The sequence below is a fragment of the Myotis nattereri genome, assembly GCF_964212035.1.
Source record: "Myotis nattereri genome assembly, chromosome: 1".
Classification (NCBI taxonomy): Eukaryota; Metazoa; Chordata; class Mammalia; order Chiroptera; family Vespertilionidae; genus Myotis; species Myotis nattereri.
In genome coordinates, this window is record NC_138075.1 from 168,465,017 (window position 1) to 168,489,895 (window position 24,879).

Below are 24,879 nucleotides of genomic sequence, written 5' to 3' on the forward strand. Positions count from 1 at the left end.
GAATTCAAGCCTAAAAGGTTTATGAAGGTGACTGACAAAAAGTAGTGCAATTTAAAGAAGAGCCTGCAAAAACCTGATTCTGATCCACATAAATTGAAGGCTAGAAAACATAACCATTGAGAATATGTTAGAAAGAGCAGAGCCAGTATTTGCTGAAGCTCTTTTAAGATTATGACACCAGTTAATAACACATAAAGAAATGAAGAATAAATTAACCTCTAGAAGCCAAAACCACAAGGCTCAGGTCAGACTTACCAGCACGGTCACCACGCGGAGGACCACACCGCGCATGTTATTCTCCAGTTTCTTGTCAGTCAGCGACCCGTTCAGCCCTGTGACAGGATTCCAGCACCCAAGCTGGAAGATAAAATGGCTTGGTCACTTTTCCGCCTGAAGAACAATCCAGTCACCTGTGTATATAGACCCTCCAGAGAACTTTGTGATAGATCTTGGAATAACTGATACAGGAAGGGTCCTCTGCAGGCTTTTTTTTTTTTTACCAGCAAATGAGCGATCAAAAACACTATTTCCTGCTTTTACATATTATCACAGGGCGTAGGACAGGACCAAACGTGCTTTAGGAGACTTGTTGAAGATATCTGACTTCATGAGACGTTACAAACACACCAATAACAGTCCCAGGAATACACTAATTGGAAAAATAATAGTGCATGTAATTCTAGCATAATGTCAGTTCTAATAGATCAATTACTGCACAAGTTAGCTTTTTTACAGTTTCAATGGTTTTAATTACATCTTACACTGCTTTTATTGGGGGAAAAACAAGAAGATTTTTAATGTGGTTAAAAGGATTACTGCTTTTATTTGAGGAAAAGTCATGTATATGGCTTTGTCGATTTCAAATATTCACAGTACATAAAACAATATAATTTGTTTTGTGTTTTTTTTTTGTCAGTGCTATCAATTTACTTGGGTAATTTTGGCAGCAGCCTTCCCCTTAGTCTTGCCATGATTCACTGCTCTTTACTCTTCAAAATACTAGTTTAATTTTACATCTTCATGTAGTTCTTATCTCTTGTAATATCAAACTCTGAGGACTACCAGCTTTGAAATGACTACCTATAAATCACAACAGGATAAAAATGGATGACTCTCAATTCGGAAATAAGAAGAAAAGAGAGATGCGGTGACTTGAATGAGCAGATAACTGCTCGAGAAGCAACGCTGCAAAGAGAACGCTGTAATGTGTATCTTGGGGAGAAATGTCACGCCATTAATCCTGATGCCAGATCCATGAGCTTTCACATTTGGATGCTTTGAAAATGTGACCAACCTTCAGTCATATTCAGAGACGTTTGGAGTAACTGAATGGTTTGTAGGGGCACATGGTGATTTCTGCTGCTTCCTTTTAAAGACTGTGATTTATTTCCTTGTACTGCATTTTATTTGCTGTTTCCAAAGTCATCAATACACTGGCAACTATTCCTAACAAATAAATGCTTTAGGTGCTTTGCATTAAAACTGTAGTTTCTCTTTGAGCTCCCCAAAAGGAGTTCAATTAAGAAAACTAAAGTGCATAAAATACAGGGAGGGGCAAAAGCAGATTAACGGTTGTTCATATGGGAAATAATACAATAATTAATAAATAATGATACAAGAATAAACTCTGTGTTTTGCATGTTCACAACTGTAAACCTACTTTTACCCCACCCTGTATATCTTAAGAGAAAGGGATGCCACAATATAAACAAAAAGTCAGCATTTTTCTTATTAAAATAATTTGGAAAATGCTGCTGATTTGTTGGTTTCAACTGTAAAAGCACATTAAATTCATACAATGATATGTCATTCTTTATTACACAAAATGTCTAATTAGAACAGATCCAATTAGCAAATCCAAATGTGTTGGAAGTCTAATTATCAGCGATATTGTAGTCCTCTTGCCAATGTTAAAAACTCATGAAATTTCTTTTGAGCTTTTGTTCTCTTCTGAGGTCAACCAAATTCTATCCTCAATTATGTTCCTTGATATGTACTTTTTCTAATTACGTTTTTAAGATTTCATTTTCCTAGACCAAATAGTATTCATGAAAAATGTGATCTACAATATTAAGAGAGGAGCTAAATTTCTAATGTGCTATCTGTTAGGTTGCCAAGGGAGAAACGCACAAGGCCGGAGTGGTGAGGGATTACAAATTTATTCCATCATCTGCACACCAGGTGGCTAAGCCCGGATGGCTCCAGCGCTGTGAGGGGAGTCAGTGGCTTTGAAAGGACTTTTGGTGGGATTTTTCTGGGCAGAGACTTCTTTATGCATACCCGGAGGGGAGAGAATGAAATGTGATCACCGCAAGTGAAAAGTGGTCTTCAGCAAAGGGAATGTCCATAGTGAAATGACCCGAAAAGCCAGTTCCCAGGGGAAGGGTATCAACTCAACTGCTCTATCAAACCTAACACTATCCATTTTATAATTATAGTGCTTAATTCTAAGTTGAATGAATAGTTTTTACTACATCATCTTGTTCAGAGATAAATATGTCTAAGCTGCCAAAGTAAACAGAGAAATTCATATGTTTTCTCCCTTTGAGTTTTTGTTTTTATTTAGAGTTTTGTAGACGTATTGTCAATTTGCCCAAATAAATGACATATATTTTGCCAAACTTGACCACAGTATTCTGGTGTACTGACTAGTCAAAATATTTACCACTGGAATAAATAAAACTTGATGAGCAGTTTGTTTCAGTGGCGCTCTGGACAAACATTTTAAAATGTATAATTTCAAGCTTCTTAATTCTGTCCTCCCTTCAACATAACTAAATACAGCCAATGGTTTAAAAATTCTAAAATACTCTAGCATTGGGGGGTTTGAACTAATAATAAAACGTAATTGAAGTAGGTAAAGTAGGCAGATATATCTTGTCTTCAGACCTAGGCAATGACTTAAGCATTATTTGTACCATATTGATGTTTCTTCCCTCTCTTTTTATTTTATTCCCATTGATTCTTCCAGTGGCCATGTCTTGACCAACCACACCCATCCCTTTGGACTTCTGGAGAACAGTTTTCTTTTTTAACCCTAGAAAAGTGTTCCAAATGATCCAATATTTTCATGACTCTGACTTTAGCAATTGCTAATGATAGTGCATGTGACCTAAGCCAATCGAAGTCCTTCCTTAAAGTTTTACTTTTAATATCAAGTGTGTGAATGGTGGTCAAGTAAGTAAATTGATATAAGTACTTATGTACTTTAATTTTTTTGCCAGATTCTCCCACATTTATTATTAGACATAATTTTCTCCTCTGCTTGATGAAGGTTTTTCACCTTTCTATTTTCTTTTTTTCCCTTTCTTCCATCTTTCCTTCCATTCATTTATTTCTTGTTTTCTTTATTTTTCTCTATCAGATTCATATGTGTTTTGATTATATCACTTATAAAGTTATTCCTGCTCTAAGTAACAGCAGTCTGTATTTTAGGTTTGGTGATTCATTTTACTTAACTCAGTTCTTCATATGCACAGACTCCAATACTTAATGTTAGCAGAACGTTAGCTGTGGACAGGAAGAACTAGGATTTTCAGAGAAAAAATTTTGAGGTATAGAAAGTTTAAGATACAAATTCTCTGGAAAACTAGAAATAAAATATATCCATTCATCGGATATCAACAATGGGTATAACAAAAATGTATTAAGAAAATAAAGTAATACTTATTTCCTATATAGAAAAGAACAATTATTTTTACAGTTTTTGTAATACTTTCTATATGCCAGCCATGGTACTAAACTCTTCATACAAGATTTCATTTAAGCATCAAAATAAGTTTATGAGAAGGTACTGTTATCATTATTACATTATAAGCATTGAAACTAAGTACCCAACTAAGGTCACATATCTTCTAAGAGAGAAAACTAGGATTTAAACTAGTGCTTTTTAAAGTTCAGACTCAGTGTTTTTAATTGTGGTGCTGTTTTGTAGTTTAAACATTCTTTTTGTCAACTTGATCTATTTAAGGTAGGCAGAGAAGATATTATTCCTATTTTATTGTCAAGGAAACAGACTCAGAACTGTTAAATGGCTGGCTCAATATAATAGCTAATGATTTCACATTTTGGTAATACAATTTAAAAGTCAAAATCATCATTATTTTTATAAAACTTATTATGACACAGATACAGTGCATAGAGCTTTGCTGATACTAGTTTACTTCTCAGAAACACCCTATGAGAAAGGTATCACTACTATTTTACTGAAGGGGAAGCTTGGTATCAAGAGGTTCTTCTCTTTCCACTGGGATATATTTTATCAAGAGGCACTTAATAAAATAAGGAAAGTAGTAGAAATATGAAGTGGACAAGATATTCTGAAAAAAATATTTCTGGAAATCTCTACTTTGTGTGACCAAATTTGTAAATATAAGCATGGCACATAGTTTATTTACTCTAAGGCCTGACAGTGCTTCTCAAAATGTATACGAAAGGCCAAAGATGAAGTAAACATCAGCAACACACAAGGAAATGTTGATTATCCACACCTTTTTGAAAGATTTCTCAGGTTTTAAGATTCTTTAATTTCTGTTCATATCCATTCACCTCCCAGAGGTTCACTTCAAGCTGTTCTGTTTGATTGTAATAACTCTTCCTCCAATCATAGGCAATAAAAATGAATTCACATAGATCCAAATTGAATTTGTATCTACAATGGGTCGTATTCCTTGCAGCATAGCAAGATTGACAGGCATAGCGTTTAATTACAATTAGAATTTCACTTAGGTTCAAATGAGAGGCTTATCTAACAACTTTTCTGTTTTCACTGTTTGAAATTTCATTAACTTGGCTTCCTGGCTATGTGAAGAAGGTTGTTTTTGTCTGGTTGTGTTTTTGCTTTTCTTTCTGTCTTTTATTGTTTTAAACAATGAAGCCAAAGACTAGTAAAGAAAATGCCCACAAAATCTCCCAATACTATTATTCAGTTGAGCTCTTTCTAAGTAAATAATAATAGAGTGGCCCCTGCAGCACATGATATTTCCAGAAAGTCATACGGCTGATGGAAAACTAGACTCACTATCTTCTACGGTCTGACAATCCAGAGGAAATTTAAAAGGGATGCACAACTTAAAAAAAAAAATCCATTCAATTACAATATATTGATTTCCTATAGTATGTTCTGGTTATTGCCTAAAGTCATCTCCAAAGCTTAAAAATGCTTAATGCTTTAATTATCTCCTTCATTGGAGCTTTAGCAATAATAATCTTGTAGCTTTCTGTTAAAATCAATGTAATATCTTGTGTTCAACAAACTGCTTGATGTATTTGCAAGAGAATAGTAGAATGCTCTTAACATTACATGTTATGCCATTAGTAAATGCTCAAGTTTTAGATGTTTACTCTTTTTCCTCCAATGTTTTCACTTTTCATTTGTCCATGGGCTTTAAAAGATGATATCTGACTTACATCCTTATTTTTCAGCCAGTGTTACAATGTCAAAAAGAGCTGAACTGTTCAACTTTAATTTTACGCTCAATAGCCTGTTGGCTTTAATAACAGGAGTCAAGAGAGCTCTTAATTGGGTGCCAAATGGAATTCCCTACATTTATTAGCTTGTATTCATATGGAACAAACGAAGCCTAACCATAGCACCAAATCTCCAGCTGCAGGACAAGTATCCACTGTCTGAGGGCTGTGTGTTCCCAGCGACTACATTTCCTTTATTTGCGTTCTCAGCCTTCAAAGGAAAAGAAGGAGCAACAAAGGCATAGGCAATGCAGCTGAAAGCCAACTATTTAGAAATGCACAGCTTTTATTTGGTAGATATTACCTCTGTAATGGATTTTAAGTATAAAAAAATACATATGGCAGGTTGAACACAATTTATAGAGTTAAATTGGAATGGTGTCCTCTTGGACATGTATAGGAGTGTAGTGTGACAGGAATCCCTCTAATAATAATGTTCTGTACGGAATTTCCACCTGCAAAATCAGTTCACTTTGTCAGACTTGCTCCCTAGGGGGTGATTATTCCTACAGTTTGGTCATTACCATGAAGTAATGGCTGTTCTTTAGATTATGTGCAATAGCATTAGCACTAGAGTTTTCTTCAGGATAAAATGTCTTTGAAAGTCAGGGGAAAAAAAATCTCCTGATTCAACCATTTATATTTCCCTGTACTACTGCTGAAAAAACAAACAACCCTTCTGTTGTATGTAATAATGTACAAGATGAACTTAAGTGATTTCCACAAATAAAGAATATAAACAAGAGAAGCCATATATATGAAAATAGCTCAAAGGTATTCTGTTTTATATATATGAAAATATATATATATACATATATATATATGTATATGAAATATATATTTTATATATATATATGAAAATAACTCAGAGTTGTTATGCAGCCATAGTAGCCACTCTCAGTTATCAACTGGTATTTAACTGATTTAATGATATTTTTTGATTCTCATGTTTTCTCTTCTTTTATAATTCTTCTTGGTGCAAACTCACTATCCTCTAAAATAAAAGCCCAGTGATCGAATGGTAGAACAACCAGAATGACCGGTCAGCCCGTCGCTATGACATGCACTGACCATCGGGGGCAGATGCTCAATGCAGGACCACTTCCTCCGGACACCTGCGGGCCGTGCAGTGCTGCCGCTGGGCTCGCAGAGCTGACCGGAGGCTGTGAGGCGGGTTCGTGGCCACCATGGGACTGAGGCCTACTCTGCCACATCTCAGTGCTATTGTCCCTGGGCCCGGCCCCAACCCGGTCCCCTGGAGAGACGAGCGCTCCAGCTCTATGGAAGATGCCGGACCAGAGAGCAACCACTCAAAGGGTGGATCCACAGCCACTTGGCTGACTAGAATGAGTGGCGCTCCCACAGTGGGTGGATCCCCGCAGGCCACGCCCCTACCAGTGCACAAATCCCGTGCACTGGGCCTCTAGTTACCCTATATTTAGAGGTAACATATTGTAGGGTTCAAGATCAGAAACTACAAAAGCAGCCTACTTGGTCTGACGCTGCTGGGCAGGCATGTGATGTTGGGCCTGTTTTCTCACCTCTCAAACGGGAATAGTAAAAGCGACTTCCTCACAGGGCTGGTGGGAGTGGCAACTGGCTTAGTATATGTTTAGAAATGTTTGTGGAACATAAAAACTAAAGAGGCGATCATTGTTATTCCTACACAATCAGTATTTTGCTCCTTATCAGCCTTACCACCTGGAGCCACCACTAATTTCAGTGATGGAGTATGCTCAAAGCTATGGTTCTCAACTTTGGCTGCATATTAGAATCACCTGAAAGCTTAAAAAACACACACACAATAAAACTCTGCTGCCTCAGCCCAATCCCAGGACAATTAAATTAGACTTTTCAGGGGTGTTCCAAGGCATCAGTGGTTATTAAGTCTTTCCAGATGATTTTAATCTGTAGCCACGATTGAGAAACACTGCTCTAAAACTCCCTATCACCCAGGGAGTGCCATCTTCTAGCACAGTGGTTCTCAACCTTGGCTGCACATTAGAATCACCTGGGAATCTTTTTAAAATCCTGATTTCTGGGCCTCATCCTCTGGAAATTCTGTTTCTTTGTTATGGGGTGGGGCCACAACATTAGTAACAAAGAAACAGAATTTCCGGAGGATGCGGCCCAGAAATCAGGATTTTAAAAAAGATTCCCAGGTGATTCTAATGTGCAGCCAAGGTTGAGAACCACTGTTCTAGGATGATTACTTGACCTTACAGACTGTAGACATTAATTTTACTGACTTTCTTTGAAAAAATCTAACTAGGGACACTTTCTTAAATAAACAAGCTATTTTATTTTTCTTATCTATACATATAAAAGCCTAAGCGACTGAACAACCGGTCACCATGATGCGCGCACTGACCACCAGGGGGCAGACGCTCAACACAGGAGCTGCCCGTTGGTGGTCAGTGCGCTCCCACAGTGGGAGCGCTGCTCAGCTGACTGACAGGCACCAGACATAGCGCTCACTGCTGGCGAGCACTGCTGTGACAGAGAGAGCGTCTCCAGATCAGGACTGACTGGGCGCAAACCTGCAGCAGGCACAGAGGGCCAGGATGAGCAGGAGCGGCAGGCAGGATAGGACTGCTGGTTTCGGCCCAATCCTTTCAGGCCACGCCGAGGGACCCCTAGTTTTATATATTATAGGAAGCTATAAATTCTGTGAAGCCAGAATGATGACTACCTTGTCTACTCTTGTACTCCTACCCTTTATCATAGCATTAGCATCTTGACACATAGTAGGTCCTGATAGATATCTAATCAACAAATGGATGAATTAAAATTCCTGCTATCCTCTTTCCTCTCCTATTTTTATTTTTTGGCTCTCTAGTTCTAGCTGAATGAAAATAAAATATCCCAATCTGAGGCTACTATCATATTGTAATCTTAACAATTTTCGTGACTCTTCAGGGTGATTCCCCAGGCTAAACTTCTACTAGTTTTTGTTTGATTTCTCATCAGAATATTATATTTCCTAGTAATAGATTAACATTTAATGATTACAACCAGATAAAAGTTGCTGGATTTTCTTCTCTTTCATTTGGTTCTACCTTGAGATGCTTTAAAGGGAATCTTCATTTTAAAATCACATTATAATTCTCCATTTTTTCTCCTATATTTTCCATTAAATAATTAATCACTTAAGGTCAGGGACACCACCTTAATCATCTCTGTGTGTCTCATACCTATTGCAGTGTTTTGTACAAGTAAAATAATTATTTTTATGAAAGTTACAAGGCTAATATAAATGTACCATATTTAATGTAAAGCAAGTCTATTGCACTTTAGATCTTTGTTCCCAATCTAAAATCAAGATGAAAATTTTTCTTATATTCTGCTCTCTTCAACATCTCTACTTAGATATATCAAAGGCACCTCAAATATCTAAAAGATGAAGCTCATAATCTACTCCTTACCATCCATCTAGTTCCATTACTCAGAAACCAAGAAGTTAGTCTTACCACCTCTCACGTTTAATTAATTGAAATCTACCAATTTCACCTCCTTAAAAAATATCTTGAATCCATTTAACTCCATCTCCAAGATGATTCCAAATTATAGCCAAATTAAAAAAAAACAACAACAATGGTTTTAGAAACATAGTTTCCTTGATTAGAAGAAACTTAGACATCGCCATTATTCAACAATTTATGTATTTTACTCATCCTTTCAATTTCAATGTGAATATCTAAACTTAGGGTAAACTTCCCTGACCACCTGTCCCTACCCCTAGGCTCGCTCATGTCACTCCAATACAGCATCATATTTTTCTCTTTTATACTAATATCTCAGTTAAGTATTTTAATTTATATTTTATATGATTAATGTTTATTGCACCAATTATCTGTAACTTTCTAAGTGGATCAGAAAAAAAAATTACTGTTTTGTCTTCCCCTTTAATAAATACATAATTCCTGGCACAAAGTGGGGCTCCAATTTTTATTGAATACTAAACAAATTTAGGTGAGGTTTAAAAGAAGAAACTGAATATGTCTTGCAGTGATTGTTGATTGTTTTTTAAACAATGCCTTATATGAGATCCTCAATATATATATATAGCCAAGACACTGTTCTGCCAGCTAATAGCTGAGCTTTTTAACTTTTTCCTAATTTGGAATGTGAATTAGCAACTCTCATTCTTCCTGGGTGCAGAAGGTGTGTAATAATGATCTTCCTGTGACCTGTTCTCACAGATTTATGTAATAAAGATCAAGAAATGCTTTATAAAAGTCTTCAAGTATGAAGACTGATTATTACCTAACTCTGCAGAGAATAAGTTGTCATATTAGAGCTCTAATTTCAACAATTATATAACAACAATAGCAATACTAAAAATAAGAGTAATATACAACCTATGCTAGGTGCTTCTTATATTCTAGGCCTCATTTTAAGGCTTGTACCTATACTACTTCACTTGAAAGAGAACCAAAAAATACCCATAAAATATAAAATTTTATGGATGAAACATTACTCATCTATGAGAAAACCCTTTCAAGAAAACAGAACCCTCTTTTTTTTTCTTTTTAATATATATTTCTTATTTATTTTATAGAGGAAGGGAGAGGGAGAGGGAGAAACATCCATGATGAGAGAGAATCGTTGATTGCCTGCCTCCTGCATGCCTCCCACTGGAGATCGAGTCCTGCAACCTGGGCATGTGCCCTGACTGGGAATTGAACTGTGACCTCCTGGTTCATAGGTTGATGCTCAACCACTGAGCCATGCTGGTGAAGCCAGAATCCTCTTTGAGGAGTCTGGCTCCTGGGCTAAAACCAAAGAATGGTTTTTCAGGCCTGACAGAGTCCATTACCAAGGCTTTACCTGACAGGCCTGTGAAACAAAGTTGCAGTCAAGAACTCAGGCCCCTTTGGCTGGCTATGCTTTTATGTGATATCTGAATGCGGAGCCCAGGGGCCTCCACTCAGAGCTATGGAGCTTTGGGCTGAAGCCTCCCACAAGAGTTCAGAAGAGGGAGTAACCTTGAGGACACTATTCTCTATCTTAATCCTCAGTAACTTTCCATTCCTGTCTCTTCTCCCTGCCCACCCTGACCCCGGGTCCATGAAATGGGGGGAACCTTTTGATCAGGGGTCGCTTCAGCAGTGAGACAATTCTCCCCATCTGTGCCCATATAACGGACTTTTGCCTGGTGCCATTCTGTATGTGGGGAGGAGGGGGGAAACGGAGCACTGGCAGAGCCTGGACATTTCCTCTAGGCTTGCTTTTCATACGGCAGTAAGTGAATAACAGCTTAATTGGTACTTTCATTTTGACGTGTCTCAATCGACTACTCTCACACCTGGCAGCTCAGTTCTTCCCAGCTCAGCTCTTGACATATCTCATTTTATAAAGATAGTTCACCTTTATTGAAGACTTCCTAGGAGGCAGGCATTATGCCAAGCTCTGGCTACACTTATACTTCTTTGCTATAATCCTATCAGAGTGGTACTATAATTATTATAATTTTAACAGATGAGAAATAGAGGATTAAAGAGCTTAATTGACCTGTTCTAGGTCACTCAGTTGCAAGTGAAAGAGCCAGGATTTGAAACAAGGCAGTTTAGCCTAGAACCCACTAGGTCATTTTGACCTCAATTAACAACATACATTTTCAGAGGAGAATAGAGGAAGAGGCATAGAGAAAGCCCTAATTGGCTTTGAGTTCTTGTTTTTCTAGTTTAGCTCTATTTGTGTTTTGGGAATCTTGAGAAGTTGAACTTTTCTTATAAAAAACATATCCTTGACAGACCAAGATGGCAGTGTAGGCAAAGGCCTGTACTAGCTTCCTCCCACAACCACATCAAAATTACAACTGAAACACAGAACAACCATCATCAAGAACTTCGAGAAAGCTGGCTGAATGGAAGTCCTGCAACTAGAGAGGTAAAGAAGAAAGCACACTGAGACAGGTAGGAGGTATGGAGACATGGAATGGGCTGGTCCAGCACCCACATGTGCCACTTTTTTAATTGGGAGAGAGATCATCTCTGTGGAGGTCGCCCGGAGGAGTGAGGGGGTCCCAGCCTTACACCAGACCCCAGCCCAGGGTTCCAAAGAAGGGAAAAGAAGTCCCCATAACTATGGGTTGTAAAAACCAGTGCCAATTGGGGCTCAGTGACACAGAGGCTGCTGGAGACCCACCTGAGAAGGAACTGGATTGTCTGGCATTGGGAAGAAACTTGGGATGGCTTTCTCAGACTGAAGTGCTTATACGAATCATTGTTCCGATGCTGGGACCTCTTCAATCGCAGGGCTGACTGGCAGCCATTTCTGTTTGCTCCACCCCAATGATTCCCTGAGACCTCACCTCATCCAATTTACAACCCCACCCAAGCTGAGTGCAATGGCTTTTGCATATGAATGGCCTGTCCTTGCTCAGGCTAAAATCTGTCAAATAAGCTACACCTGGGTCAGGGATCCCCAAACCTATCAATAAAAGGCCCCAAACCTGGTACCAGCACCAGCCTGCCTTGCTTCACAGCTGGGCCTCCTCTGGGCACTGCCAAACCCAACACAAAGAAGAGGAATCTCATATCTCTCTGTAGCTCCTGCTGGGTGGCCTCAGGCAGTGGCTGCCTATACTCCACCCTGGAGACCCAAGAGCCAGTGTGAGACCCAGTGGTCAGTGTCAGGCCATACCAGATTACAACTCTACACATCCATAAGTGACACACTCAAGGGGAAGACTCAGTGAGCACCAAAGCCCCACTGAAGCAAGTACTTCTCCAGAGGGGTGTTTCCTACATAGCAGCTCTCCCACTATATTTGCAGCTGGTCCTCATAGCCAATTGGCCTGAAGGTCAATTCCTCCCAGTGACACCAACAGCAATCAAATCTCAACTACAACAAGACCGTGCTTACAACCCACAAAGGGGTGCAACTAGAGCTCCCAAATCAGGTGATTGGGAAGTGGGCCCTATTGGACACTTACTACACAAGGCCCCTCAACCAACTCAAGGAGACATAGCAGCTCTACCCAATACATAGAAACAAACACAAGGAAGTAGCCAAAATGCAGAGAAAAAGAAACATGTCACAAATGGAAAAAAATGGAAGAAAGCAAACTACTGGATATAGAGTTCAAAATCACAGTTATAAGGCTACTCAAGAATCTTCTAGAAATCTCCAAGGGACTTAGTGAGACTTTCATGGATCTTAGTGAGAATGCCAAGCACATGGAAAAGGAACAGTCAGAAATTAAGCATACACTGACTGAAATAAAGAATAATATACAGGGATTCAATAGTAGAGTAGAATATCCAGAGAATAAAATCATAAAATACGAGGAAGCAAAAAACACCCAACCAGAAGAGCAAAAAGAAAAACGAATCCAAAAATATGAAGATAGTGTAAGGAGCCTCTGGGGCAACTTCAAGCATACCAACATTCACATTATGGAATGTCAGAAGAGGAGAGAGAGCAAGATATTGAAAACCTATTTGAAGAAATAATGACAGAAAACTTCCCTACCTGGTGAAAGAAATAAGCATACAAGTCCAGGAAGCACAGAACAAGAGAAACCCAAAGAGGATCACACCAAGACACATCATAACTAAAATGCCAAGGGCAAAAGACAAAGAGAGAATCTTAAAAGCAGCAAGAGGACTCGAGAAACCAAGATGGCGGCATAGGTAAACACTGGAGATTGCTGCCTCGCACAACCACTTCAAAAATACAACTAAAAGATGGAACGGACATCATCCAGAACCACAGGAAGGCTGGCTGAGTGAAAATTCTACAACTAGAAGGAAAGAGAAAAGCATACTGAGACTCAGAGGAGGCGCAGTACGGGAGTAAAATACTAAGGGGCGGAGTGCGGGCTGGCGGCTGAGGGCGCGGTTGTCATTTTCAATCAGGAAGGAGTCCCAGGCTCTGAGCTCTAGTTCGGGCAAGTCTCTAGGGACCCAGACTCATCGGTCAGAACCCTAGGGCAGCTTTCTCTCCGAGGGGCTTGCAGCGATTACCGGGACACTGAGAAGCAGAGCCTCTGAGGGCAAGACTGAGAGCAGCCATAACTGCAAGCCCCGCCCTGTTGATCCCATGAGACCTGCCCCGCCCAAGCCCTGCAGGGAGGATTTTGCTGGATAGCCTCAGGCAAAGGCTAGATTAGCACCTCCCTAGAGATCCAGGGGCCAGGAAGCCCAGAGGTCAGAGTAGGACCATCCAGTTTGCAGCTCCATGGAACCATAAAAGACACACTCAGGGGGCAGACTCAGTGAGCACCAAAGCTCCATTGAAGCAAGTCTTGCCCCAGAGGGGTGTCTCCAGCACAGAAGTTCTCCCACTGCAGACACAGCTGATTCTCACAGCCAATTGGCCTGGAGGTCAATTCCTCCCAGTGATAACTACAACAATCAAGTCTTAATTACAACAAGACTGTACACAAAGCCCACAAGGGGGTGTACAAAGAGTGTCTACCTCAGGTAATTGGGACACTTAGCACAGAAAGGCACTCTATCGACACAGCAAAGCATGAAAAATGCCGAGACAAAGAAACAGGACACAAACGACAGAAATGGAGGAAAGCAAACTGCTGGATATAGAGTTCAAAACCACACTTTTAAGGTCTTTAAAGAACTGTCTAGAAGCTGCCGATAAATTTAATAAGGCCCTCGAAAAGACTGGTGAGACCGCCGATAAATGTAGTGAGATCCTCAAGAAGACTGGTGAAACCCTCGATGTTGTGATAAAGAACCAACTAGAAATTAAGCATACGCTGACTGAAATAAAGAATATTATACAGACTCCCAACAGCGGACCAGAGGATTGCAAGAATCAAGTAAAAGATTTGAAATACAAAGAAGCAAAAAACACCCAACCGGAAAAGCAAAGTGAAAATATAATCCAAAAATACAAAAATAGTGTAAGGAACGTCTGGGACAGCTTCAAGCGTACCAACATCTGAATTATAGGGGTGCCAGAAGAAGAGAGAGAGCAAGATATTGAAAACCTTTTTGAAGAAATAATGACAGAAAACTTCCCCTACCTGGTGAAAGAAATAGACTTACAAGTCCAGGAAGCGCAGAGAACCCCAAACAAAAGGAATCCAAAGAGGACTACACCAAGACACATCATAATTAAAATGCCAAGAGCAAAAGACAAAGAGAGAATCTTAAAAGCAGCAAGAGAAAGAAAATCAGTAACCTACAAGGGAGTACCCATCCGACTGTCAGCTGATTTCTCAACAGAAACCATGCAGGCCAGAGGGAGTGGCAAGAAATATTCAAAGTGATGAATACCAAGAACCTACAACCAAGATTACTTTATCCAGCAAAGCTATCATTCAGAAGTGAAGGCCAGATAAAGAGCTTCACAGATAAGAAAAAGCTAAAGGAGTTCATCACCACCAAACCAGTATTATATGAAATGCTGAAAGGTATCTTTTAAGAAGAGGAAGAAGAAAAAGGTAAAGATAAAAATTATGAACAACAAATAAACACCTATCAACAAGTGAATCTAAAAATCAAGTGAATAAATAATCTGATGAACAGTATGAACTGGTGATTGTAATAGAATCAGGGGCATAGAAAGGGAATGGACTGACAATTTTTTTTGGGGGGGGAAAGGGGTGTGGGGCGTGCGGGAAGAGATTGGACAATAATTGTGCACCTATGGATGAGGACAGTGGGTGGGGAGTGAGGGCAGAGGGTGGGGTGGGAACTGGGTAGAGGAGAGTTATGGTGGGAAAAAAGAGGAACCAATGTAATAATCTGAACAATAAAGATTTAATTTAAAAGAAAAAAAAAGCAGCAAGAGAAAAGCAGTTAGTTACTTACAAGGGAGTGCCCAGATGACTGTCAGTTGATTTCTCAACAGAAACTATGCAGGCCAGAAGGGAGTGGCAAGAAATATTCAAAGTGATGAATAGCAAGGACCTACAACCAAGATTATTCTATCCAGCAAAGCTATCATTTAGAATTGAAGGTCAGATAAAGAGCTTCACAGACAAGAACAAGGTAAAGGAGTTCATCACCACCAAACCAGTATTATATGAAATATCAAAGGGTATTCTTTTAGAAGAGGAAGAAGAAGAAAAAAAAAGATAAAATATATGAACAACAAAATGGCAACAAATACATATCTATCAACAATTGAATTTAAAAATAAAAATAAATGAATCAGAAATCTAATGAACAGAATAAACTAGTGAATAAAACAGTATCAGAGGCATTGAAATGGAACAGACTGATGATTCTCAGAGGGAAGGGGGGTCGGGGGGTAGGAAGACATTAAACAAAGTTCTTATATACATATATGCATTACCTATGGGCACAGACAATAGGGTGGCAAAGTCCTGGGTTGGGGTGAGACCCAGGTGGAGGGGGGTTATGGGGATGGGAAGAGGGACATCTGTAATAATCTCAACAATAAAGATTTAAACAAATAAACACACACCTTCTTTCTTGCCTCAGCTATTCAAATTGAGTTTCTGTTAAATGGAACCAAAAAATTTCTAGCTAATATACATGGACATTGCTAGATCTTGTGAATACATTCAATAATGAAGTCAATATAGGGAGAGGAAGGTAGTTTTGAAAGAGTGGGCAAATAGTAAAGAGTCTTGGGCTGGTTGTTTAAAGACCTAGGTGTTTTTTCAAGTAAGAATCTACCTTTTTAAATTAGTATCTTCATCTGAAAAAGAAATGGTTTTTTAATGTAAATAAATTCTAAACTCCTTTCTCACAACTCACAGCTTATTAGTGATTGGGTCTAATTTGTGAATAGCTTCTTATAAAATAGTCAAACCAATTTAAAAACTATATAAGGTCAATATAAATTATTGATAAGGATAAAGGGGAAACTATTAGAATCACTAAATGGCAGATTCCACAAAGGCAAAAATCTTTGCCCATTTTATTTACTGATATATACCAAGCACCTACAGTTTACATATAATAAACATTTGTTGAATAAACTAATGGGTCTTATTTTTCCCAAAGAATAAGTTAAATTTGTGTGCCCACAGGATTTTGTAGCATGCAGGATTTATCTGAGGGTGAAGGATAAATCAGCTAATCTCATAAAATCCTTTGTGACTCTACAATTGTTTTATGTGACCAGATGTATACCAAGACTCATTCCTGTGAAGGACAAAAGATAATTTCTCATTCAAATTTTCCAAATAACTCTCATGATAAGCAGTACAATCAGCAATTGCTTGTAGTTTATCTGATGCTTATACTGACAAGGCCCTTTTGTCTAAGTCAGTGTAATTTCTTCCTTTCCTGCTCCCTTTTTATCAGATGCCTCTGCTTCTGCTCAAAATATGGATGGAGTGCTTGAGTTTCATGGGTAGCTGTGAATCATCAATTGATTCCTTATATCTCTGAGCATTCTTACCAGCTTTGAAGATAATTTTTATTCTATTGCAAGATATTGCAAACATTTAAACAATTGAACAATTGAGATGTCCATACATCGGGCATGCTTAAGTATGCTGGCATATTTCAGAAAGGAGTTGTTATTTTTGGTGGATTTATGTACTTTTCCAATTAATTTTTAAAAATTAATGATTTTAAATGTTTCCCATATGTACTTCCATTTATAATTATTAGCTATATTCATACGCATTTGAAAAGTATAAGAAAAGTCAGGGATATTTGGAAGAATTCAGGATTTACTGAAAATAATAATCTGCAAGATATTTAGCAATAATCTAGTGGACTCTAATACAACACTGTGCATAATGTAGATATGTTATTTTACCAACACTCAATATTCATAATCAATAAGACAGTTATTTACAAAACATCTGCTGCACTTGTGTTACATAGAATATCATCTATCATAGGATACATAGAATATCATCTTTCACCTCCAAGAATTTGTGATATTTTTGAAATGATAAATCAGGATATTATATATATATATATATGTATATATGTATATATATATACACATATACATATCTATGTATATGTATATATATACATATACATATCAATGTATATGTATATATATTAGAATATATATCTTCTAACATATTAAAATATATATGTTCATATATATATATACATATATATGTATATATATTAGAAAGACCTACAAGAAAGTCCATTAGGCAGCATGTTACTAACTTCCAAAAGACTGATATAAATAGTAAGTGCTCTGCACTTAAAGAAGGAAGATATCTGTGAGAAAGAATCAGACTTCATCAAATGAAGAAAATGATTTAAAAAGCAGAGCACTATGCAGTAGTCTGTCTGTAAGATAGCCATGGAAATTTCCTCCTATGCCTGTGCATGCATACTGATCTTTCATCAAGAGGTAGAGTTCACTCCCCCTCTCCTTGCATCTGGATTAACTCTGTGACTTCTTTTCACTGGTAGAATATGGCAGAAGGAATTATATATGATTTCAGGGCCTGGGCATCTAGAACTTTTGCAACTTTTTTTTTTTCTTTTTAGAAACCAACAATCAAGTGAGAAAAAGGTTGGACTAGAATACTGAATAATGAGAGACTGTGTAATGAGAGGAATCCTATGGAAGAGAACTAAGGGACCCCAGCCAATAGCCAGCACCAAGGCGGCAGACCTGTGAGTGACATCACCTTGGATCCTCTGACCCCTAACTGAGCCATCCCAGTTAACAACACGTGGAGCAGAGGTGATCTATCCCCTCTGAGTTCTGCCTGAATACCACAACCACAGAATGCCCGGAAACAAAACAGATTTTGTTTTAAGCCAATTAAAGTTTGGGGGTGTTTTGTTATGCAGTAATAAGTAATTGAAACAAATGGCTTATGGACATTTAATGGTCACCTTTGCCTTTGAAATTGACTAGATACTCAAGGTTTCTATAAGGCAGTATAAAGTTGTACATATTTTAGGGATATTCCTTAATTTCACCAATACTTTTTCTTTATATCTTAAAGCTTTAAAAAAATGTTTCCTTACTGCAATTCAGATAGACCTTTCTTCTTTGTGATACCTGATGGAAACACTTTCAAAATTGTCTGTTGGAAAATAAGGCAGACTACTAGATCATGATTTGTTTCCTATGGCTGTCATGACAAATTACTGCGAAGTTAGTAGTTTAAAACAACATAAATTTGTTCTGTCCCAGTTTCAGAAGACAGATCTGAAATAAAGGCATTGGCAGGGCCATGTTCTTTCCAAAGGCTCAAGGGGAGAATCTTTCCTTGCCTCGTCCAGCCTCTGGTGGCTCCAGGCATTCCTGAGCTGTGTTCCTCCTATCTCTGCCTCCATCTTCACATGGCCATCACCTCTTTTCCTTTTTCTGTCTCAAATCTCCCACTGCCTCTCCTTTATAAGGACATCTGTCATTGGATTTATGGCCAACCTGGATAATTCATGATGACCTCATCTTCATTTTATCTGCAAAGACCTTTTTTAAAAATAAGATCATATTCATAAGGTCTGGTGGTTAGTTCATGGACATATCTATTTTTTTAAGTGTAAGGGGGTAATCAACTTACTACAGATCACAATTTTAAATGCTCATTTTAGTATCAAAATTTTTTTATGCAATTTAGTTAAAATGCAATCTCTTTGGGGAATGGCATAGTTTTAGGAGATCCATATCCATTGGAGACAATTGATTCTCTGTGTATATTGATTGATTTAAATTTCCTCAAATTAGAATTGAGAAAGCACTTGCCAAACAATAATGAGTTTGCTCTTGCAGTGCCTCTCAAATAAGTCTCTCTTGGTACTTATTACCTAGGGGCATTATTCTAGAATTTACCCATTTATTTGTCTATTTTCCCAGCAGAAATTTTAGCATGGCTGGAGTCATCTTTTTATTTATTACAATATCGTAAGCACTTTCATATCACTAAATTATAGTAGATAATCAATAATGGTTTTGATTCAAAATACTTTTTCTTTATTCTCAATACATTGTACTTGGTTTAACAGATGCATTGTTAGACTAAGGTAGACAGAGCTATATTTTGAATATACCTTTTTATCTGCTATGGAGAAAAAATTGTATAGTGACATAGAAAAAAGAGATCTCTCACTTATTTACTCTAATCTATATTTGGCTTTCTAAGGCCAACTGTAGAAAATGGAAGGGAAAGAATAAACTAGTGTAATTACCTACAGTCAGACATAGATCCTGAAATCAGAGTGCACCCACCTCAAATACTTTTAAATATCTTTTACAATCTATATTTTCATCAACATATTAATGAAGTCAACCTCTTGGTTGATCGTTAATTCAATTATGTTATATTTAAATACATAATTTGTCTTATTTAAAATAGCAAGTAAAGAGACAGAATAAACTTTTACTAAAAGCTGGTCATTTATGTTACATATAATAAAAGCTTACTATGAAAATATAATTTTTCCCATTATATCCTCTATGTAAAGCATACACATTTCTTAAGACATCTTTCCTTAATGTTAACTATCAATAACCAGGAATCATTCTCGTCTTGTCAATAATAATTAAGATCACAGGTTATTGAAGGTAACATCATTAATCATCTTGACTTTCTGTACACAGTTGGAATTATTCAGGAGGTAACAAAGCAAGCCTCACAAAGGGATGTTCTGTTCAACTGAAGAAATGGTATTCAACTGGGAGCTTATCCTCAAGAGATTATCCTCCCAGAAAACAAACTAACCTTTCTCCAAAGTCACAGAAGAATAGAGCAACCAGATGGACAAACGCTTAAAGCCCAGAAATAAAGACACAGATTCAGGAGAGATACTTGGGTAGTATCAGGAAATTTGGAATGAAATTTTAGAATATAAACAGACAAAAACAGACCATTCTCTTAGCCATACCTTTTAAGGAGTAGCTCTAGCTCTTTAATAAAAATCCTGGGGTGGGCTGGGCTGGTATGGCTCAGTGGTTGAGCATGGACCTATGGACCAGGAGGCCACAGTTCGATTCCCAGGTCGGGGCATATAAGCATAAGCCCAGGTTGCAGACTCCATCCCTATAGCATGCAGGAAGCAGCTGATCAATGATTCTCTCTCATCATTGATGTTTTTAATCTCTCTCTCCCTCCCCTTTCCTCTCAGAAATCAATAAAAATATATTTTAAAAAATCCTGGGATGGGGCAGGCACTGGGAGGAGGGGGGCTATTAGAGGAAAAATTGGGAAACTTCTGTAATACTGTCAACAATAAAAAATCAATTTAAAAATCTATATTAGAATTTTATCACATGTTTTTGAATTTTGTGAACCATATAGAAAAATGGGATTTTATTATTATTATCATCATTGCCTAATTTAACAATAATTCCCTTTACTATATCCAACATAAATGCACCTAGGAGTAGCTGATTAAGTTATAATAACAATTCTGGAATCTTTAGAATAGAAATAGATAAGAACTTTCCCGTGTATAATGCAGCTTTAACAAGTTATATTTCTCAGGAATATTGACTCAGTCATTATAATGAACATTTAAGTATAATCCTCTACTAAAATTGGAGCTAGCATCTTCTTTTCTTTATGTGAAAATTAGTTTGGAGATTTATTGAAATGTAAATTTAATTCCAAGAGGTATTAATTTTGTTAAAATAAGAAAAATTCTCTGGATTTTAACATATTAAATTATTTTCAAAACACAGATATACAGAAAATAGTCTGGCTTAAAATTCTGTCTAAGATATTAATTTTTGAGAAAATATGACAATCATTATATCTACTGTAACATGGGGAATGTAACCTACCCCAACATTCTTACAATGTTTCTGTAAATGCTGACTCAAATGTGTAGCTTGCAGAAAACAGCATGCTTGTATAAGAATACTAGGACCTAACTTCAGAAGATACAAAGTCTGACCTTCAGTTATCTTAGTTCTGGGAGATTTGCTGACCTTCAACCATAGAACTAGGATGACTTAGAACCAGGAATGGACTGTGCTGGCTTGCATATAGAGCATTTTTCAACCCTCTTCCCTAGATTTATTTGTTCTGTTTTCCCTTATTAAAACCTCTGCTTACATTGAGATGTGGCGATGGGCTTTGGAAAAGAGTCCCCCCTCTTCTCAATATGCCAGCCTTTGAATAAACCTCTTTCCTTTTTCACCAGCATCGGTCTCATGAATTTAGTTTTTGTTGTGGCAGCTAGTTGAACTTACACACTACCATTTAGGGAGGGTTCACTGTGCACCTGAAATTGTACTGAGCATTCACATTCATTATTTCATTTACTAGTAATCACAAAGCCCTCTTAGTTCTAAACAATTAAGTTTAAGCTTTATAAAATTACTGAAATTTTATAATTTTTGACCTGAAAATTAAAATTATTTATGTGGTAATTAAAATAGAGATGTAGAACAATTTTGTCTTATATTCTCTCCTTCTTCATTGAATACACAGGTAAACAGAAGATTACCCTTTTTACCAAAACGATCTTTATAATGTAAGGTTATTGAGGAAAGTAACATAGAAACTGTGGATTTTGCCATTGCTTTTGGGTTCTGACAAAGCTTTTTTTATCCAGAGGAAAGAGACCCTTGAAACATTTCAAACATCATCTCAATCCTAGAAAATATTATTATAATAAATATATTATGAAGTCAAACTAATTATGAATTAGACATATTTTAAAATATATTTGAGACTGAAGGGCATAAAATGACAAGCATTACTGTGTGAAGTCTAGATTTATTGAGCTAAACTCTATCAGGGAAATATCTGGACAGGTTACTACAGGTGACTAAAATAGTGAGGATAGCATCAAAGTTTAATACTCATATAAGTAGTTAGTTGGAGAACAGAAACACTTTCTTTCAACCAGAGCTTGCTCTGCTAACATCATCCAGCTCTCTAATGCACATAATTAACTTTACAAACGAAATTTAAAAGACAGATACATTGACTCAACAAAACTCATCATTACTTCAGGAAAAAAAAACACCCACACAAAACAAAACCAAAACACAAAAATCTAAAAAAGATGCACAAACTACTACCTTGTGAACATTTGAAAAATTTAAAATGTTAGTATAAAGCTTTCCAACATTTTGTTATAGAAAATTTCTAATACATATGGAGAGAATTGAATTGTCAGCCTAAGTACTCATAGACTTGATTAAGCAATGGTCAACTCACTTTCAATCTTGTTAACTCCTACTCTTTATTGCCACCATCCCTCAGATTTATTTTAAAACAAATGCCAGATATTACATAATTTTATTTCTATTTTAGTATATGCCTCTGAATAGTAAGAGATCTTCTAAAATACAATGTTACCATTATCTTGCTCCCTAAAATTTATAATGTTTTCTCAATATTGGCAAATAGCTAATATTCAAATTGTCCTTATTCAAATTAGGATCCATAGTTCACATTGTTATTAATGGGTTCTCCCTTCATTATTCTTCATTTGTTTCCTCAATTTATGTGTCAAAGAAGAGTTAGTCATATTTTCTGTAGTCTCCCAAGGTCTGGTTTGTGCTAAGTCCCCTGTGTCACTTAACATGTTTCTCCAGCCATTGTATTTGCTATAAATTAGCAAATCCAGAGGACTGATCTAATTCATTATAGTATTTGGCAACAATTTGGTGTTATTTACTTTAAACAAAGGGACATAATGTCTGTCTCCTCCATAAGTAATATAATCAGTTATTGATGTTCACTTACTACTTTCATCAGTTTTATGGGCTAAAATGTGTTCCCCTAAGATTTATATGTTGAAGCCCTAACTCCCAGTACCTTAAAATGTGGCTCTATTTGGAGATAGCGTCTTTAAAACAGGTAGTTAGTTTACACAAGGCCATATGAGTAACCTCTAATCCAAATAGGCTTTATAGGAAGAGGGGATGAGGACATACAAAGGGCACCAGGGATATGAGTGCACAGAGCCAAGACCATGTGAGAACACGATGAGAAGGTGGCCATCTGGCAAGGCAAAGGAAGAAGGCTCAGAAGAAACCAAACCTGATGACACTCTGATATTGGACTTCTTTGTTACAGCAGCCCCAGCAGACTAATCTAATTAGTGATCGCAAAATGCCTATGTTTTAATCATATCATTTCTTCTTTATGAGGAATATTTTCATGTGGACAAAATCTTTTATTCATTAATCATTTGGTTAACATGAGGTGGGGCTTGTCTTCATAAAAAAATAAATTGGGCCCTGGCTCAGCGGCTTGGCATATCATCCCATACACTAAAAGGCAGCAGGTTCCTTTCCTGGTCAGGGCACATACCCGGGTTGAGGGTTCAACCCCTGGCGGGGCGCATACAGGAGAAACCTATCAATGTTTATCTCTCATATCGATGTTTCTATCTGTCTCTGTCTCTCCCTTCCTCTCTTTAAAATCAATAATAAATGAATAAATAAATAAATAAATAAATAAATAAATAAATAAATAAATTCATCTGCTTCCTCTAAAGGATACAGGCTTACCCATTATCCAAAAGTAGAGCATGCCTACGACACCTTTCGTAAGCCGAAATTGTGTGAAGAAACAATGAGCATTCATTTATATGGAAAGCATTTTGAGCATTCCCAGACCCCCAACATAACCTACCACATTATACCAAATATATTTAAGTATGTCCGGTTTTACACTAAGCATAAAACCCTTACAAGCTCTCTTAGGCTTTTCTGATATCTTAGGACACATCTTGCTAATGGATGCACACAATAAACTCACAGACACAGCTCAGAGCTCCAAGGGCTTGATGTGCGTGATTCCTGGGGAAGGAGCCTGGCGGGCCACTCTCGCTGCTCTGGGCGCGTGCTGCCTCTGTAACGGCCGCTGCAAGGCAGATGCTGAATGCTTTTATGCTTTTCACCTTTTGTCATAAAACTTAAAAATTCCTTTTGGGTTTCTTTTGGTTAGTGAAACAGGCAATAATATAGGTCTTTTGTAAAAGCAAAGTGGTGTAGCATGGACTTTCAAAAGGCAGAGGAGATTATATATATATATATATATATATATATATATATATATATATCATTAAAACTCATAATTTAAAGATAATTTGGGATGGAATAGTAAGTGCCCTGGCTTCCTCCTCTAAAATTATCCCTGGGGGAACTACAGAGTAAAACATGGATTCCAGAAACCTGTATGTATGACAGCTCTGTGGGAAACTGTGGGGAAGGGAAGCATATACTGAAGTGGAGAATCTGCAATCCATTCAGCAGTTGCATCCTGGGGAGGAGGCAATAGCTAGAAGCAATGAAAGGACACATTAAATGATTTTAAATTCATCTCCTGCACCTTCCATGTGTTGACTTGGAATATCATTGCCTCACCCTTTCCTGCACGTAGTTACCCATTACACTGAGTTATTTATTGGGGGTGCAGCAGGGTGTATAACAGCAGACCAGACACAATTTCTGTTGGGATATGGAATTGAAAAAGCAGATACAGGTTGAGCAGCTTTACATACTCACTTCTCCGCTCTTTCCCCTCCAGACCTCTATAGCCAGGGCATTATAACTCAGTGACAA

The 24,879-nt window shown here is 37.4% G+C and overlaps 1 protein-coding gene across 1 annotated transcript in view; it reads right to left on the reverse strand.

The window, feature by feature from the left end:
* Nucleotides 1–24,879, reverse strand: part of GRID2 (glutamate ionotropic receptor delta type subunit 2) — a 1,380,265-nt gene that overhangs the window by 390,772 nt on the left and 964,614 nt on the right. Inside the window, exon 9 of the mRNA XM_081109363.1 lies at nucleotides 256–357. Coding sequence (XP_080965489.1) covers nucleotides 256–357 — 102 coding nt within the window. The remainder of the gene's footprint in view (nucleotides 1–255; nucleotides 358–24,879) is intronic.